The sequence below is a fragment of the Pithys albifrons genome, chromosome 3 (assembly GCF_047495875.1).
Source record: "Pithys albifrons albifrons isolate INPA30051 chromosome 3, PitAlb_v1, whole genome shotgun sequence".
Lineage (NCBI taxonomy): Eukaryota > Metazoa > Chordata > Aves > Passeriformes > Thamnophilidae > Pithys > Pithys albifrons.
The window spans coordinates 64,495,024-64,515,796 of record NC_092460.1 but is presented as its reverse complement, the minus strand read 5'-3'; the positions used below and the strand labels follow the sequence as shown (position 1 = coordinate 64,515,796).

General features: G+C 38.4%; 1 protein-coding gene across 1 annotated transcript in view; it reads left to right on the top strand.

Annotated features, from left to right (window-relative positions):
- TRHDE (thyrotropin releasing hormone degrading enzyme) overlaps positions 1-7,583 on the top strand; it is a 213,403-nt gene extending 205,820 nt beyond the window's left edge. Inside the window, exon 19 of the mRNA XM_071552209.1 lies at positions 213-7,583. Within this exon, the coding sequence (XP_071408310.1) occupies positions 213-356 (144 nt within the window). The 3' untranslated portion in view covers positions 357-7,583. The remainder of the gene's footprint in view (positions 1-212) is intronic.
- The last annotated feature ends 13,190 nt before the right edge of the window (positions 7,584-20,773 follow it).

Here is a 20,773-nt window from a genome sequence, read left to right as displayed (position 1 = left end):
TATCTTCCAGTGCAATGTGAAGCAGTTGCATCACATCTAGTTGACAGTCTGCTGTCTTATTACATTTCCTATTAAATCTTTCTACCCAATATTGCATTTGCTTCTACAGTGATCATGGAGGTTTGTCCTAAATGTCTGACTTATTTGTGTGCACTGGAAATATTTTCTTTCTTTAGTTGCTGCAAATTTAACCTATTAACTTCTATTTCCAGCTAAAGAACTTTATAAAGAGTTATGAAGGGGGAGCTGCTGTCTCTTTCTCTCGCGCTGTGGAAACGGTAGAAGCCAATGTGCGGTGGCAGAGACTTTATAAGGAAGAACTATTCCAGTGGCTAAGAAAATCCTTGACACACTGATCTGTCTTTTCAGCCAACCATTTAACATGGCACACTGCAAGAGGAAGAGGAGACATTTTAGAAGTGTTCAACATGAAAATCATAAAGACAAGATCAGATTGCAGGGATAAGGGATAGGATTTTTTCCTTTTTTCATTGTGGGTTTTACTTTTTACACTGAGCTCTTGTGAAATTGTCAAGCTCTTCAGCAGACAAGATCATGAATGCTTTTGAAATCCAGTCCTCAATGTACACAACCAAACATGATATTAAGTGGTGCATGTAAATGTTGAAGAAAATCGAACAAAAAATCCTTCAAAGACTATTTTGTGCATGCTTGTACTGTCCCTGCCTGTATTTTAGCATGCTTATGTATAACAGCCACATTTTGTATGTGAGTTCAGTTACATCAAAGTTGGGCATTATACAAAGCACAAAGACTCTATGACAATCAGTATTTCAATGAACAAAAGGAAAGCAAGGAAAAGGAAGCACAGAAGGCTTCCAGCCTGGGGCAGTATGAGATGTAAAGTCAACTTTCCTCCTTGCTGCCAATTTGTCTACCACTCAGCTTGTCTCTTAATGATTACAAATATGCGAACTCATTTTTTTAGTTACCAGTTGTACCTGCAGTCTCCATATTCCTATATTTAAATAAGCAGAATAGTGAGAGAGAGGAGAAAGAGGATGGGGCAAGGAAGGGGGTTAGAGAGAGAAAATGAGTAGGACACCATCCTTGCTTTGTAATCATATAAATTTGTTCACTGCTGATCAGTGAAACTGTTGTTTTATCTGTGAATGTGTGCAGCATTGGACAGGAACTTTGTATTGATTTCACAGAATCCATGAACCACCTCTGCAAGACAGTGATACTCACAATGGGCCACCCAGGTTACCCAGCTGGTGCAGTAGTAGGTTTTGTAGCTCATAGTGCACAAGTATTATAAATAAACATAGCATTCAAATGGAAATAAGCAAAAAAGGGAGAATATCTTGCATGTGAAGACTTAAAATTACCCAAGAGGGCTGTCTTGCCTGTGGTAGACCAGCCTCTATAGTGATTTATTATGATAGACGGATCGGATTCTTTGTGGACAATACTTCTGCAAGTACAGAATGCTCCATTTATGCCATCATAGAAAAGCGAAATATGGAGAAAGTGAGGGGAGGGGTGTGTGAGTGTGTTTATTTTTACTGACTAACATTATTTTCTTTCTCTTTCCTTGTATTTCACATAGACTGTTTCAGATGGGTGATGTTTTTCTTAATCATGTTTGTTTTTTCTCAATCAATAATCTGAAAGATTGGTGATATCATGTAATTGTACAATGACTGTCTGCACCATTAGAGCTAAATGTTGAGGTTAAAACTGATGGGGGCCAAATTCTCTCTCATGTCTGCACTGTGGAGGAAAAAACTACAAAATTACAGAGTTTTCAGGAGGCAGATTGCAGCAGCTTCAGAGGTAGAATGTAGATGTGCGACAGTGTTTCTTTATCCTCTTCCAGCCTGCTCCAGCCATCTGACCACATCATGGCCCAGTGCTTTGGGAACATGTGGCCAACCAAAGTAGAGAGCAACCAACACACTTAATGCTTGCAGTTGCTTATCCTCAGAAAGTTGTGAATTGAAACATCAGTACCAAAAGAACTAAACCCAAGCATCTTCAGATATTTTTAGAGTTGTGCGGAGACAGTATTGTTTTCTGGGCTCTCATTCCTGTGGTAATCTGCTCATCAAGACCTAGTAGACCCATCACATAACTAAGCTGTCATACCCATCTTGCTCCTGTTATTTTATGTCTTTTCCTGTGCAGAGGGTGCTGTTTGTGGATTGTGTGCATGAAATCCTTGTGTTGGCTTTTGTTCCACTGTTAGTGCTGTGTAGCACATTAGCTTGACTGTCATAACCAAAAGAAGAGGGAATCCTATGCTCATGTACTGTTAACTCTTTGCCTTATAGTAAGCCCTAGAGAACCTAATGCCCAGAGATATTATTGTGTCAAAATTGAATGAAATCCTCCTCGTCCTCCTATGTATTTTACCTACCTCACAGGGGTGTTGTGAGGCTTGACTAATGTTAGCAAAGCACTTGAATATCCTCTGATAAAAAACATTTAAAAAAACAAAGTATTATTTTATGTGGTTGACCAAACTCAACCTCAATGCCAGTATGTAGCATCAGATTTTTAATTTCTACTGAGAAAAATGACATGTAGAATTTTTTATAATAAAAAACTAAGCCAAATATTATTTAATATAACCTCTACCCTATAATGAAGGCCAAAATTATGATATCCAAAGAGTATTCACAAAATGAAGCCCTCAAACTTGAATTGCTTTGAGGCTTTCAGAGAACAGAAGAGTCTTTGATGACTTTTTCAGAATCACAGATTAAACTACATACCTTCAGGATGCGCATAAAAGTTTCTGGTCTTTCCACTGGTAAAGTACAGGCTAACGATATATTCCAAAGTCAAAAGTTCAGTACAGCCTGTGTATTTTGCACAGTACACAGAAATTTCCACTCTTGCTCATTTGAATTGAAGTTCTTGCACACTTAGCTGGTGTTGGATGTACATTAATATTTTAGTGGCCTTGAGCAACTGGTCTGCCACAGATATCAAGCCCTAAATGTATATATTCTATATACCTATTGATGTGTTGCTTGTAATTGTTGTATTCTAGAAATATTGGTATTATTGCTCTAATTAAGCTTGAGCTGGCTTTTCCAGCATAATTCTCTATTATTTTATTTTTTTATATTTTGTATTTTGCTGTTTCTCACTGAATCAGGATTAAATTTAAATGGATTAAATCCAACAAAACTATAACTGTATTTTACAATATTTAAAAGCCCTGCATTTGATTATGTCTTTAGAGACTTTTAATAAGAAGTTGCACACAGCTGTGTGTTAAAGAATAGTTGATTCCTCATGGAAAACTAATACAGAGTTAGAAAAATCTCTTTGTCTTATTGATTTTCTTTCTTCTTTACCAGTTCTTTTCTTCCTTTGCCCTTATCTAAGTGTAGTCCTCATTTTTATGATTTGGATTGTGTTTAGGAAGACAAACACTCCAAAGATTTCAGCATTTTCTAATCCAGGATTTTACTTTGTCCTTTCTAGTGAGAGAAGATCTTGCAAAATATGAATGCAGTGTGGCCATGGACCTCACCCAGGTGCTGGGTGTCATTTTATAGAGATTTGATGAGCGTTGAATCTCTAATCAGCCTTTGTATGACTCGGGATCCTTTGCAGTTATTCCTCAAGCATATAGGAAAACATATGAACGGCATGATTCTATGCCAGCATAACAAATTATCTATTGTATTTTTATAAAATTGTCCATTATTAATATCCCGGCCTGTTCATTTGTAGCTGGTAGAATTATTCATGTATTCACTGCTACTAGCTGTTAAAATCATAGCAGCTACTATTTGTTAAGTAGAGCAAAACAATGTGAAAACATTCTTCTGAAATGAAATGTCACTTCTTCTATTACTGGTAGTATTTGGACCTTTATTACGATAAAAAAGCTTTGTGTCTTCTCAAGTACATCCAAATTTGTGACCTTTGATGATCTTTTAACTGAATATAGCAAGAATTATGATACTATGTTGAAAACTGAAGATGAATTTTGTGTAGCTTTGGGGCTGTTGTGGATATTCCACAAAGCTTTACAGTGCCAAAGGAAATATATTGACTGATGCAGAAGGGTACTTGCACAGCAAAGATCCTGAACCATACAAATTAAATCCTTAGATTTAAAGAAAAAAAAATGAAAATTATATATGTATTATGTGTGTGTGTGTGAAAAATCCTCCACAGAGATACTTTCCCCATAAAAATCTGATTGTTTGGATAGAATAAATTGAAGCCAATAATTGCAGGTGAAGGTGCCAGTGTTTAGATACCTACATAGTAAGGTTTTGGTTTTCCACATGATCATAGCTGATACTGGACATAGACTTTGAGTCAAATGTGCAACTCTGAGAAAAATGGACATGACTTTGAAAACTGTTTATGTATATAATCCTCTTAAACACCACTCCTGTTATGACTACTCAGCACGTCAGTCTGCCTGCCCTAAGCAGGGTATATAGGCAGTGTCAATATGAGCATGAAAGCATAAAAGGAATATCCAGCTGTGGAGTCTGTCTGCCCAGCTATGGATAGAGCAGTCAGAAAAGTGCTCACTGTATCACCTGCCACTGCCACCAGACCACCTGGGTTAGGAAGGCAGGTGGGTACCACTGAAATGCAGACAGGTTCCATTCAGCTTCAGTGATGAATGTCATTGCCTTCCGCTAGCAGTAAGCAAAGATCCAGCTAATGAACCTAAGTTGCCCAGAAAAAATGTAAGCCCTGAGCTCTGGCCACTCCACCTGAAAATATTTGTAAATGTCTAGAATGTTGCAGTGTCCCTTCTTTAGAAGTAATTTCATGAATAGGAACACAGACACTCCTTTCCTTTATGACGTCGTTGTTGATATTTGAAAATTGACCATGAGTTTCTTGGGCTTTTATCTAATAGGTAGTTTGGAAGGATGTCACTACAAATTATCTGTGCTAATAGTTGTAGTAATACTAGTATATGTACTAATGCCATAAAAAAAATGAGATGCCTATGCAAATCTCTATGGCACTAGTGACTGTGCAACACCCTTTTTGCATACAAAAATGTAAACATTGACCATTGTGTGTTTCATATGACTGTGCAAGCTTCTGCCTGTCTTAACACAAATACTGAAACCCAATTAAACCACTCTGACTTGAGCAAGTAGTCCATGCTGACATGAGTAATTTTGTTTCCCATGGGAAGGGGAGAGAGGATTTTTTGTCAAACTGTGGCCACATGGTCTAGTTGGAGCAGAATTTTAAAATCAAGGATATTTTGAAGAATCTGGTTCAACTTAGCTCTATCTTGTGTCCATGCTGACAGTGAGGATTCTGAGCTTGACCTTAGGCTATGGTAATGCAATTAGTGTTTGAATTTATAAGACATATGGAGCCAGTTGAGATGTGTTTAGGGAGAATCACCCACATGGGTAAGTGTTGTGGGTCAGACCAAATGTGCTTTCTCAGAAGAAAAGTAATTTCTATTTGAATGATTTTTAACTAGGGAAGTAAGTGCGACCTTGCCAAATAGTATTTCAGAATGCTTTGCTTATTTTATGTGCACTGTTTCCTAAGGATGTCAAAGCGATGTTGGTAGAGAACACACAGGTGAGCAGGTTTGTGAGAGCAGAGTGGCTGTGCTGCAGCAGGCAGTCATGAGCCAGGAGGCTTTTACTAGAGTGCCTCAGTGTTTTCTGGGTAGCATGACCTGGATTTGCCTGATAAGCATAGCCTTGGTACAATGGCCAAGCCAAAAGCCAAGATGCAGCCTCAGTTCTATGTGAGACATTTCGCTTCACTTAATATGTTCATTTATGTTATTCAAAATAATCTGTAGCCAAACTGACAGCATGTGTGTGGCTGCAGATCCTCTCTTGGTGCAGTGAAGTAGATCCCTTGAAGTGACTGATATGAATTAAAGCTGAGGATCTAACCTGCTGCTCTCTAAACAGCCCCCTGAGGTGATGGCTTGGCTGGTGTACTGGATGTTTTGTGTATTTGTATCTAGCTTTCAGTAGCACATATTGGATGACAAATGTTTGGTTTTTTTTATTAGAGTAATACTTTGTCATTGGTTCCAATGTGATAAAGCTTTATAATATTTTTGAAGAACTGTAGAATACTGTACTGTGAAGAGTGTGGCTACTACCCTCTCTTTTTCCTGCAAACAATAGATTTCAGCGGAGATGGACTTCTTTGGACTTAGATACTTTGCAAAAACAATATTCTGACAGTTTCTAATGGAAAAATCATTGTAATTACTGTATAATTATTCTGTACAAAGACAGCTTTATTATATGTGTAAATGTAATTTAGCTATGTTATGTTGTTATGTTTGCGAGACAATAGGCTTTGGTGTGGTTGAGACATTCAGCCTTATAAAAACAGAGATTGTATCTCTCTGTCTGATGTTTTGCTGAAAGGTGTTCAGTTGCTCTATTTTTGCAGAAGATAAACATAAATCGGTTCTCTGGAAACTAGTGATCTATTTCACTACACACACGTCAATGACATAAATGGATCATGCTACTGAAAATAAAGGCTTGGTGATAAATTTCATTCTTTTCCCAAGAGACTCCACATGTAAGATCTTTTGACATCTTAAAAAGAAAGAAGTTGTCCTGCAGCTGTTAATGCTTATTATAATGGATGAGTCCCTCTGTTAATTCTGTCTCAGCCTTAGATTAATTCTGAATATTGTAGTTGGAAAAACATATTTTTCCATCACTTCTCAAATCTGTACTCTTTGAAATTCAGTTATTTGTCATATAAGAGGTGAAAGTGCTTCATTTTAGATAGAGTTCACCAATGGTTTCACACAAACATCTGATTGCCAGATCAGAATGCTGTTCACATATAAAAAAAATACAGATGATTGCATAATATCATGTTTCTTTCTGTATGTACCATATATGTGTGTATGTATGGCTTCGAGTTCCAGACATTTTGCTTTGACAATATGTTCATTGATTATTTGTATTTACAGATCTTACTCAAAACATTTCAACTCAGCAAAACTCAGTTGGATGTAAGGGAGGATATAAGGCTGTGTTGACCAAGACTCAACCAAATATATAGGCATGGATGCAGGCCCACTGATGTCTGTGGGATTAATCACATGCTTCAAATTAATGGCTCCTCATTGCAAACTCATGCATATAGCTGAATTAGTCTTTCTGGAAAGTAATTTAAGCTGAAACCAGTTTCTGCACAGGTTTCACGTGCAGGATATGGTGATGTGCTTTTGCTGAATTTAAAATCGCAACTTTAAATGGAGCAAACTGCTCTCCTCTCTCTTTTTTTTTCCTCTTTTTAAGGAAAACCATATGTTTTTCATATAGAGGGGAGATGCTTACTGATTCTCTGTGTATCTAAAATGCCAAATTCAACAAAGATTTTCATTTATTGGTTGAAGCATCCTAGGATTTTGGAATAAAACCAGAATTATTCTTGGAATGTTGATTAATGAATTTAGAACTAATCAACAACTGAAACTATTAGCCAAATAAAATATATGAATTTCTGTTGCAGTTTAGCAGACCAGTGTTTTCTGTTATATACCTTTAAAATGACTACATAAATATGGGACCACTATGTTTCAACATAAAATTTTTATTCCACTCTAGAGACTGACTAAATGGATTTTTTTAAAAGAAACTTTATCTTCTGTATTTAAGCAGAAATAATTTGAATTTTCTCTCTGATAATAAAATTTTGTATAGTAATGTGTAATTCATCACTGTCTTAATTTTCTGATGTGGAGACATAGCTAAGATAAATAATACCCAGTCTTTTGACTGTGTTCCCATTTCAGTTGAGATAACAGTTTAATAATGCTGAGTAGATAAACTGAGGTTTTACAATGAAAAACATGAAAGAGAAAGTAATTTTTGGTGTGAGGAATTTTTCAGAACATATTAAATGCTGGGACTAGTAGAAAGCAGAGAACCACAGAAAAATACAAAACTTGGGCTTGGAGGTACTCTTAAGCACTTCAAGACTAGCAGGACTGAGTGGAATGGAGAGCAAAGTCTGTCTTTTGTGCTTTTCTAATTATGTAAATTTTGAAAAAGCAAAAAGATCTTTTCATTGGGAAAAGTGATTTCAACTAGAATGCAGTTCAAATGACTTTTTAATAGAGTCCTTGAATCCAGGCTATTATTTTCCTTTTTTGAAGAGCAGTTTTCAGTAACAATGAGATGTGAAATATGTGCAATTATTTACCCATGTTCACACTGAAGTCAGTTGGAGCTTTGACATTGACATTACTGGGAGTAAAAGCCAACCCTGTGTATTTCAAAATACAGTTTTCAATGCCAGAATGTCTTTTTTTAGTTTAAAAATAAAGATATTTGTACATCTTAGTCTGATGAAAACTGAGGGGAAATTTTAAGGTCCTGATTTTGCAAAGCACAACAGACAGCTTTGATGCTTTGAGCCCAGGTGAGCAACTGAGGCCTCAATGAGTATGTTTATAGTATTCTACCTTTAAACAATTTATAGTATTCTACCTTTAAACAATTGCCTGTATTATACTGGGGTTAGTATTTTGGCCATCGAAATGCATATAGCAGCAGAGTGTGGAGACACACTGTTCTCACCTCTTTTTCCCAAGTTCAGATCTGGATCAGGAGTTCAAGTGGCCTGAGGAGGTGGCTTGTGGGCCAGTAGAGAGTTTTCATTTGTCCTTCCCTTTTTTACTACATGTACCTCTCTGTGAGTGTTGCCTGAGCTGAGACAAAATGCATGACCACCTTGGAAGCATCCCTGGGAGAATGCGAGCAGGGAGAAATGGTACTTCCCTCTGAAATCCCACAGGCAGCACATTTCAGAATCAAACATCAGAAAGAACATCCTTGTTTCCTCCCCAGTGGGGCCTCTGCAATCAGCAGCACTTCAGTCAGTGGCTGAGCTGCTTTCAGGTTGAACATTTTCATACAAGACCAAAAGGAGAGCTGTTTATTTGCTCTCAGCTCAGTGTCTTCAGTAAAAGCAGAACTTTAAAGGATCCCATTTGCTTTGAAAGCTCCTCAGCTGAGTTGGAGTACGTAGGAGAAAAAGAAGATGGAACCATTGGCTTGTAAATTGACTTACGCGTATTTGCTATCTTAATAACAGAAAATCAACTTCTGCTGATTTAATTGCCTGCTTCCTCCTATTCATAGCAAAATTCTATCTAGTTCCTTTAAGCTGCTCCTTTAGCACGGAAGCCACCACACAGAGTCTTACTGCTATCAGAGGCACTTTCCTGCATATTGCTGGGAGAATGGAAAGAATTCAGTGAGCTGGTGACAACCCTGGCTTTTCTGAGAACTGAGCGCATAAACCCCATGTTAGAGAAATAGTATTGAGAATGACATGACTAATGCTGTCTTAGAGATTGGGTGGGAAAAAGCATGAAGATATTTGTCAGAAAAGTGTAATGAAGGTAAGGAGGAAATTATGTGAAATAATGAGGATATGCTTGGGAAATTAAAGCCTCATAATGTTGAAGCTTAGTCTTAAAGTTAGCAACCACATCTACTCTGGCCAAAATCTAATTAAAATAGACAGAAATGACTAAAAGGAGGCACCGTACACTCTGCCAGTGGTTTGCATCATGGGGTAATGTCAAACTACGTAAACTCTGTAATGGATCTAGCCCATACTGTCCTCTCTGTGTCAATTTGTCTGAAGTCTACCCATAAGAATTTGGACTACTCGTGCAAGATGCAATAAGATCTGCATCAGCAGGGTCATGGTGACACTGGATGTTCAAGCACACTTCCCATAGGTTACCTCCTCCCCTGTCTGACATGGTCCTGCTGCTCTGCTCCTCAGGCCACAGCAACTGTAGGAACAGCAGGTAGAGCCCAGATGAATTTTGTAAGGTTTTGCCTTTGTATCACCTTGCGTCTCCACAGTAATTGGAGCTGCAGTGAAGAAACCAGGCTAGAAGGATCTAAGGAACCTTAGTCTTTCATAGTTCTCCGGATCCACCAAGGTGCCTCACTCTCTGCTATACTGCTAGGGCTGAACAACAGCATTAGGGCTCAAGGCACTAGTATAGAACTTTCATTATGTATTGTATTGAACACAGTATTAATTACTCATTGTACTGCTACAGCAATACTTTCAGCAAGCATCATTTACTTCTCAAACTTTTCCAGGAATCATTTTGTCTGTTCTACTTATCATCATTTTTGACCTGCTCATTGCAGAAGGTTAGGAAAAAGAGGAGGAAGAGGGGGAGGATAATAAGATGCTATTACATGACATGTCTATTACAGCAATTCATTTCATGTGGCACAGATCTGTTGCCAGTGATAAATGCATGTTCCTGGTACAATTATGAGATGTACCTTGAGTTTTTCAACAATAAAACTGTCAAAAGGTTGCAATAGGCACAAGCACAAATGTGAATCTGGCTCTTAAAAAGATGAAATAGCTGACAAATATGATTTTAAGAAATGGTATTATTTTCAGAGATGCACTTTAAGATCCATTAAAAGTATATATTTTCTCTCCTCTACAATCATGGATATAACCCAGTTTTTCTCATCCCACTCCTCTGCTTGGCTAATTGATATGTTTCAAATACATTTCTATGGAGGTTAGAGTAATGATGTAATAATAGAAGTCTTAGCACAAAATCAGCATGAATTTCCATGTATATAGGTGGAAGCCTAAGCAGTTCTGTCCTTTCAGAATGCCTGTAAGCTTTTGTGTGGTTGATATCAAAAGCAGGTTAACCCAAGTAGGTACATAACCCTAAGGCAGGTAAGGTGCTCCAAAGGAGAAATGTCAGCTTGGAAAGCAGAGGCACTTTGTGGAGAGATTCTTTCTTGATGGTTTTCTGAAGATTTGTGCAGCTGTAAAGAACAAGCAGAGGAAGATCCCAGCCAAACAAGCTAAGGCAAATGGGAAAAAAAAGGCCAAGACACAAGTAAGAATTGTGACTGTGGTTCTGAGAAAAGGTTACACAGAAGGCACTTAGGACTAAATCCTGAAATAAAAGACTGGGAAAAAATATCTACAGAGGATTATTTCACACCAGCAGGTCCAGTTTATTGATAAGCAGTTACAATTTCTCCAGTGAAACCAGGATGATGGGAGAGAGCTCAATATTTTATGTTAAAAAAGTGTTCACTGGCCAAGATTAATGAAACATGCACTTTAAAATATTCCTCCTGTAGTTATCATCAAGAGTAAGATGCTACCTCTACTTAAGATAAATACTGGTTGATGGTTAGAACTAATTGTGAAGGGTTTGAGAAGTAGTAAAACATCAAGACTTCCTTAGTGCCTTATTACTGTGACTGGTTAGGCTGACTAGCCAGAAGCCTTACTTAGGATTTCACCCAGTGTGCTCTGCAGCTTCAGATTTTTCCCTTTAGTTTTAAAACCGTAAACTGTACCATGTATCCAGAGTGCTTGCACCATATTAAAATATATGAACTGCTTAGGGGAGCTCTTCTGTGAACCAAGATTAGTTCACAGAATTCAGTAGCAGATAAATGGTTGACTCAGGAATCCTTTTGTTCTTTTTAAATCTCCTTATTGTTGAGTGTATTTTTCAGTATCTCACACTTCAGCCTCGAAAAACTAGTCAGATGAATAAAAAACTAAAGACAAAATAATCAGGATCATGGTTCATAAAAGCTCTCTCTGCATCTGTCTATACATAACTCATTCTTCTGTGACCTTGCTTAATACAAAAATTTCAAAGGCATGGATGTGGGTTGCATTTTACTACTTTTGTGTGCACAATAAATTAAAATGGGCAAATATTTATTTGATATAACTGCATGGAATTTCTATGGAGATTAAGTAATCAAAATCATGCATATAGTAAATAGGAAAATGAAGGTCATATTTTTAAAATTATGTGTGCAATTGCAATTTTAAAAGTGTTTCACTTGTGTTCAGCAATTGTACTTTGTAGTCACATATAAAATGGTGCTACACATTGTAAGTGTATACGTGATTTTTTTTTTAGGCTTGTAAAAGGACAGAATTACACTACTTGCTTCCTACACATGTTAAACTTGTAGCAAACATTGAAGTAGGCAATGAGATTTGCTAAAACAGAGAGATTAAGGGAAATGTGTAATGAGAATTGGCTCTACAAACTTAAGTGCAGGCATGTATAGGCAGGTGGATAAACTGGAATAAACAGAGTTTACTCACTTTCAGATCGGCAAGATTGAGTTTGTTTTCCTGCTAAGTGTATTCACTTACTCTACATCGTGATAGCAACCTCTAATTTGTATCAGAGTTGGTGGCAGAAGAATTGTATCCACTGGTTTGAAACACAGTAGACTGGAACTTCTATGTGTCCTCGCGGTAATGATTCAATTACTATACTATCCAGTCCTATTTTAGCCAAACTAGAGAAATTTGAACAGCTGAGACAAAACAGTCCAATGTGCTACTTCAAAAGAGCCTGGTTCACACAATGTGTGTCAAGCTTGCTAAGTTTAGTTGTCTGCTAGGTAGGTGCCTGCATCTGAGTTAGTTGTAGAGAATCCTTTATTCAACGTGGTGAAAAAAAACAACAAATCACATCATAAAATGTGCAACTAATGAAGTAAGGTTGATAGACATGACAAATGTAATGAATTCCAGTACTAGGATATTGTGTATAGGAAATGTTAAGGCATAACCTGAAGTGAAAGATGAACTTAAGGGAAAAAGCTGACTCCATTTATTGTAAATTAAATTAGTAATTGAAAGCCAAGTCAAAGAGTTTGTCAGAACCTGAATGTAAAAAGACAACCACCAAATAAAGGGAGCCTCAGCAGGACTTTTGTATTTTTTTTCATAGATCTCTGTCACTTGTGTTAGATGGGAAACAATATATCCCAATCAAAATATGTTTGAGGAGAGACATTGTCTGTTCTCAAAAACGACAATCCTCTGGTAGCAGATAATTGCAACAAAGTTCATAAATTGATTCTCCCTTTTAACCTAGTTTTAAACCCAGATACTTTTCTCTACACCATTATGTGAGATATTAGCTTTTGTTCACTTAATTAGTATGTCATCATGGTTTGACCGTTTGCTGATGGCATTACTCAAGAAGAGACATAGAGTAGCGCTTTTGGACACAACTAGTGTAACTCCTTCAGTACTCCAAGGGCAGAGAGCAGATGCAGTCTCTGAGCAAGGCTCTGGTTTGCTTCATTCATGAATAATATAATTTCTTCATGACTCTTTGATGCCATGGTGGGAAAGATGTTGTCTGGTACAGAAAATCCTTTATATTGTTCCGATCTTTTCAGTTTGTAATGTCTCACATCATAAAAACAGAAGTAGTATTTAAGCCCTATGTAGTGGGAAACATAAGATGGTACAATGATTTCTTTACAGTGAAGCGAAGTGGGAATGAATTATGAACAAGGCAGTAGTAGTGGGAAAAAAAAGAAGAAAGAAAAGAAAGAAAGAAAAAGAAAGAAAGAAAGAAAGAAAGAAAGAAAGAAAGAAAGAAAGAAAGAAAGAAAGAAAGAGAGAGAGAGAGAAGAAGAAAGAAAGAAAGAAAGAAAGAAAGAAAGAAAGAAAGAAAGAAAGAAAGAAAGAAAGAAAGAAAGAAAGAAAGAAAGAAAGAAAGAAAGAAAGAAAGAAAGAAAGAAAGAAAGAAAGAAAGAAAGAAAGAAAATATAAAAAAATAACCAATGTGCTCATGATCTTGAATAAAGGCATTGGACTGAAATGGATTAACATGCACCTTCAATCTGGTAGAGGAAAAGGGCTGCTGAGTACTTAGTGAAGAAACATTGAGAGAAGCATGGAAGTGGAATAGTGCAGTGACAATAATCTGGAAACTATTGTTTTGGTCCAAGCAAAAAGCACCATTAGGCTGCACAGCCTCTACACATATTTCATGCCATTATCAGAAACATGGTAGGCAATTGGCAGAATAGAAATGGAACAAATATTACCTACTATTAGGCTTCAGAATATTGGATGTGGCAATACACAATGATTATGTATACTTAGCCAGAATGGTGCCCTTTAATAAGTCTAACTTTGATCATTAGGTTGCTAAAGTGTTGGGGAAAAAGGGCAGTTCTGGAGTTCTGGAAGATAATGAAAACAACATTAAGTAGCATGAACATACCAAGTCCAGATCTTGCAAGACAAACTGGATGATTGCTTTTTTGATAAAATTGCAAGATTATTGGATGAATTCAGACCAGTAGCTATCATTTATTTGGATTTTAATAAAGCATTTGACAGCAGCTTTCAAAAATAATTCAAATAAGCCAGGGAACAAATATATTCACATAGACTGAAGTTTTCTGAAAAACTGTTAACAAAAGACAATGAGAAGTGGGAATCTGTAAGACCTGGGTGAGTTATCTAGTGAATGTCGGTATGCTCAAGTTTCAATACCTTCTTTAATGATTTCTGAGAAAGGAAGAAAAAGGCAGCCTCTTAATGAAATGTACCATGTGAAAGACTTGTTAACAACAGTAAGAATGCAGAAAATTTATGAGACCCTACCCAAAGAATTTTATTAAGGACAGGAATAAGATTCACCTCTAAATGCAGGCAGATTCTCCTGGGAAAAATTATTCACAAGCTCACTTACTCAGTAGAATAGGGAAACCTCAATAGCAGTGCAAAACAGCCTAGAGGAACAAGCAGGGTAAAGAAAGTACAAGTTTGCAATGAGTTATAGCAGCAAAATGAGCAAATACTGCTAGGGGATCACACTGTAAAGCATAATGTCATTGAGCAAGGAGTCTTTGTTTACCAATTTTAGTTTGACTATATGTGGATATAGTTTTTCATTCACAGAAAGAATTTAAGAAATAGGAATGAATTCAAGATGAGACACAAAACTGGGTTTAAAGAGACGGAAATTGATTGGTCTAATTAGATGTCTCAACTTGTTAATTAAATTCAGTGGTTGGCAAAGAGATTATGAAAATAAGAAGTGTCTATGTATTTATATGTACACTGAATAGGTATAACAAAATTGAGAAAATCTCAAATGAAAGACCAATCACTAAATGTAGTAAAGGAGAGGAAGCTTCTAAGATTATATCTGAACACAAGAAGAGTCCTAATACCTATAAGAAGAGTATTTGCAATGTTATATTGAAGTATTTTGATAATCTATGTGTTTAACATTTGGATCCTTACAGAAGTTAGAGCAATATGGGCCTTTAGAGGCAATATGAAAGGCAGGAAGGAAGTACCTATAGCTTAGCTATCCTGAATTTCCTAGAAAGGACAGGGTCAATCCCCCATTTAGAATAATTGGATGAAATTAAAAAGAGGAATGCCAGATCCAGGTGAGTGGTCTGCAAATACCCTCTCAGTGCTTCCATTGCCTCTCCAGTCTAGAAAACATTACAAAGAATGAATCAAAATCAATAGTGGGCCAGATTTATTGCCCAGTCACATCATTAAATTTCTCCAGCTGCTGTCAGTTTGTGTCTTTAAAAGATGTTTGAAGAACATCAAACACCTTCACTCATTAGCTAAAAGGTGTGTAGATTGACATCTGCCCGGGACATGGATTGTACCCACCTGCTGATAGCAGAGTTGCAAAGACCATGCTGTCCTTAATGGGAGCTTCAAGAAGCACAGGGAATAGGAGGGTCTGGTCTTACTATCCCACCTACCAGAGCCTGAAATCAGCCCATGGTCAATCTTAGCATAGTGATTGCCAGAATGTGTAGCTTTGGGTTGAATAAGTATTGATAGGAAAGTATTACTCTTATAAATTAATTTTAATTTATTCTTATCTTTACATTTTTCTTTGTGTGTGATTGTGGCTATACCTCAAAACACTCTTATGTGACTATGATTTCTAATCCACAGAGCAAATTACAGCAGTGATCAGAAACTCACCCCAGTGGTAATTGAAAGCACTTTGAGCATCTTAAAAATAAATCTTGATGCATAGATAAATCTGGTGATACATTACAATATTGCCCTCTGAAAGTGTGTAAGATATTCCTGGCTTGCTGCATATTACATAACATAGCCATTAAATGCAGATTATCTTTCAAAGCAGAGGCAGAGATTAATGAGTCAAACAAAAATGATGAATTAAATGAGCCTGATCAGACACACTTGCAAAATTAGCTAGCAAGGCATTCTATAGAATCAAGAAATATTAGACCTAGATTGCTCAAACATGATTTTAAGAAGACTGGCAATGCATATAAACATGTATTATAACATTTCAGTATTCTTATTATATTCTTTTCATTCTCCTGTCAAATGCATAATGCAAAGACATTCCAGACATTACTCTGCAAACAGTACCTTGGGCAAGAAAAAGGATGACTGCCTTCTAGGTCAAGTGCTGAGGCTCTGGTGAATTCTGACTCAGCACTGGCTCTTTCTCCAGTGGGGCTGGAGACTTCAGTGGGACTCTGAGCAAATCCAGAAAACTCTTCTTCCCTTGCAGTCAGGCCAGATCAGAGCTATAAATCAAAGCCAATGATTTGCTCTGTGTCTTTAGGCAAATCGTTTATCCCTAGCAGAAAGCGAGTCATTTAGCCTTTGCATAACAATACTTTCCGCCCTGAGGGATATTGGGAGGTCTGAGTACTGAAAAGTAGAAAAAAGTTTGAAGAGATTTTGGTAGAAGTTGTTTTGTGAATTCAAATTTGTCTTAACATGCTGTGATGGGCAGGAAGATGATGACTTGCTATGTACCACTTTTAGTGCGCATTTCCCACTCACATCTGCTAAGATTTCATTGTGCATTGGCAAGGCTGTCACTGATGCAGTCGTTATCCAGCTGTCAGTAATATTGACCTTGAATCAGAAGGTTAACACCTCCCCAACCACTTTATGTTCATGCAAAGTGTTCCACAAAAGGACAGTGCAACAGGGACGCAACTGGTCTGCAAAGCATTTTATGGGATCCCCAGACTTCTGAGGCATGTTTGCTAGCACAGTGCTGTACTGTGGTCCCTCCAGTCCATCTCACAGCTTCCACAGCTTCCTTTTTTTTTTTTTTTTTTTTTTTACCTTCCCTTGGTAATTGGCTTCTTAGGTTAAGGGCTGCACTGTTCAAAGCTGGCTGAGTGGCTGATACTCCTTTACCTCAGGTACAAAGTGCTCTGTTGTCCCAGTCTCACTGATTAACACAGTTACATTAAGCAGTAATTTGAACTTATCTGTAGTTATTCTGTTTCAAAAGTAAAGAAGGTATTTTGTGCCTGAAATCTTAGGCATCTTCTTCAAATCTATCAGGAGACTGAATAAAAGTTATAGTTCTGCCTACCAGCTTTCTACAACCTTCTTGTAGGCAATCCTGTCTTCAATAAACAGTACCTCTGCAAAAGTTTACAAACTATATTTTCAGTGGAGACTGCCAAGATGCCTTGCTGACACTACTTTAATTACCACATAATTTGATAAATGACTGCATAGCTTGAAGAGATTCCTTTGGTGAGGGAGATCAAGACACTGACTCCACTAGGCTGATACAACCTCTTAATTCATGCAAATCTCTGGAATCAGTCATATTCCCAACATATGTTTCTGGTTCTCCGTCCATCACCATCATGATGTCTTTATCAGTTGAGGTTAATACTGCTGTTTCTAACTTGAAAGTTAAAAGAAGATATGAAAATTCATGAATAGCTACTACCCTGGAGATTTCTTATTCTTGATGGAGTTGGGGCTGACAGGTATGTGGTGCATGAATTCAACAACATCCTAACTGTGTTTGTAATTATATACTCCATATTTATTTTCGTAATAATTCATTATTTAGCATTAATGTTTGAAAATACTATTGTAAAAGAGCTGTGATCTAGACCACTACCCAGAGCTTGAACCAAGAGTAATATATTTTCTGAAAATGGGCAATAGAAACCACTGGAGAAAATGAAAATATTTCAGGTGCTTGATCACTGGCAGAGGCATTGGCCTTGAAGGATGTAACTTCAGCGAAAAAACCCTTACATGATCTATGTGTGGCTGAGCTGACTGCAGCACTGTTTAATTAACTTGGATGGTTGACCTTCTCAGATACCTTCTAATGTGAGAGATTTTCATTGTACTTTACAAAAATGATGGAGAGAATGCTGAGCAATGTCTCTGGAAGAGTCAAAGCAGACTGGTCAGGGAAAAGTGCTGCCACTGAAATTTCCATCTGATGGCAGAGGCCTGGAAAAGGAGGTTTTAGCTATAGGCAGTCTGTGCTGCAGAGGAGCTCATGCCCAGTATTCTCAGACAGGCACAGGGCACTAACCAGGCTGCCACTGAAGATGAACTGAAAAAGCAGCTGCTTTAGGACTCCCCTCCCTGAGACCTCTGCTGTCTCTCTGCTCCCAGAAGCTCCTGCCATCAGTTTGTCCCAGTGACCGATGAGCCCTTGCCTGGAAGCACAGACAGATAAGCTGATATCTTTCTTTGCCACAGCGTGCTGTAAGGAAGAGGTCACTGCCAGCCCTGTCTGTGCTTGGCTTCCTGGCCTCAGGGCTGGAGACCACGAGAATTTGCCAAATATGTCAATAAAAAAGGTGACCAAGGACTATTTCTGCTGTGGAAATAACTGTTAAATTTTTTTCTGGTTCAACTTAACTATTAGTAATTTTTTGACTTTTTCATCTGTTATTCACATGGGTTTTGGCATTGCTGATTCTCATGAGTTGATTGGTCCCCACAGAAACCTGAGAGAGAGACCACTATCATTTGGGGAGATACCTACCAAATCTTTGCACTTTTTCCCTTGAGAAAGATGGAGACAAATCCAATGGCAGAGTACTGTTTCCAGAGTTGGAGTGGTCTGTTTCAAGCCAGAGTGTCTTGACAAAGCAGCAGTAATTTCAGTGTTTAGTGATCTCATGGGAAGAGCAGTGCTGCCTGATCAGAGAAACACTTCAAAGCACTATCAAAATTATGATAATTCCTTCATTTAAAAACTCTTTCTGGCTTCCTATCAAAGTATATGCTTGCATTGTAGCCATGCAAGTGTTGTTACAGATAGCTTTAAGCTAACTATGTCACTTTCATAAAAAGACAAATAAGTGGATACTTTTCTGCATGCTGCCTTGGATCCAAGGATATTCAGACTGCTCATAGGCAGTTCTCATGTGATGTTTACAATCTTTAGCTCATATTTCTGGTCTAATCTGGTTGATGGCAAGTTGAATATAAGTCAGCAGTGCCCTGGCAGCCAGGAGGGCCACCCGTGTCCTGGGGAGCATCAGGCACAGCATTGCCAGCCAGTCAAGGAAGGGGATTGTCCTGCTCTGCTCTGCACTGGGGCAGCCTCACCTTGAATATTGTGTGCAGTTTTGGGCACTTCAATCTATAAAGCCATTAGAGAGTGTCCAAAGGAGGGCAATGAGGATGGCGAAGGGCCTTGAGGGGAAGTTGTGTGAGGAGCAGCTTGGTCTGTTCAGCCTGGAGAAGAGGAAACTAAGGGGAGACCTCGTTGTAGTCTACAAACTTTCTCATGAGGGGAAGAGGAGGGGCAGGCACTGATCTCTTCTCTGTGATGACCAGTGGCTGGACCCAAGGAAATGGCCTGAAGTTGTGTCAGGGGAGTTTTAGGTTGGTGTCCTAGTTCAGCCAGAGGGACCAGTTAACACTCTGTGGGGGTGATCAAAGCTGAGTAGTCTACCCCCTCTATTCATTCCCCAAGGACAACGGACCATTAGCAGCAGCTGCCCAGTGAGTCATTAGCACCTTCACACCCAGCCTGAGGGGGCGTGGCTGCTAATGGGTCATCAACAGTTCAACAATACCCCCTGGCTCCCAGAGTTAATCACCCATTGTGTGAGTTCCCGCCCAGGGCGAGGGACTGGGTGCTCCCTGAGGGTACATAAGTGGTGGGTAAGAAGACCTTGGGAAGTTCTCATCGGATCCAGAGGAGCAGCAGGACCTTGACAGGAGGAGATCACCGCTCTTGACCAGACTACAGCCCTCGCCTGCACCAACAGGTTTTTCACTTCCTTTTGCTTTGGAACTGGGGGAACCACAGGGGTCTCAGCACAAGGGCAAACAAACTCCATTGGGTTTGTGCTCCAGAACAGTGGGTCATACTGCTGGGTTTTGTGAGTTGAAAGCAATTTCCCTTTTGTGTCAATGTATTTATTGTAAAATTATTATTATTTATAGCTCTGACTTATAATCTCTCTCGTGGTGAGTTCATTTACCCTGCTGGTTTGCCTTTAAACCAGCACAGTTGGGTATTAGAAAAAGGTCCTTCAGCTTTTGTTTGGGTACTGAAACAGGCTCCCCAGGGAAGCTGTCACAGCACTGAGGCTGTCAGAGTTCAAGAAGCATTTTGATGATACTCTCAAGCACATGGGGTGACTGGGATGGTCCTGTGCAGGGCCAGGAGTTGGACTCAGTGATCCTCGCGGGTCACTTCTGACTCAGCATATTCTGTGAACTTCATGCTATGGTCATTTTCACATTCCTAATTGAATCTTTCTTGTTATGTCTCTGGGGAAGACTCATGGGTAGAAATGGGTGCTAATAATGCCAAGGGCATGGGTTCAATCCTTGTATGGGCCATTCCCTTAAGAGTTGGACTTGAAGATCCTTGTGAGGGTCTTCCATCTCAGAATATTCTGTGATTCTGAAATTACTCTCCTTGAGGACTTGCATGCAAATATTATCATTTCAATGAATTCCACTTCTGCCTCAGGCCAGATTCAAAAATACATTCTTCTTGGGAGTAATCTTCAAGGACACCTTTTCACCTTATATGAAGTGCAGAAAAGCCCTAGTCCACATTTTCCTTTTGAAAGGAACTGAGTCTGTTGGGTATTTATAGCCTACACCAACTAACACCCAGTGAAGACCATCAGTTCAAGTCCAAACTATCCAAAGGACAGTAGATGTCATC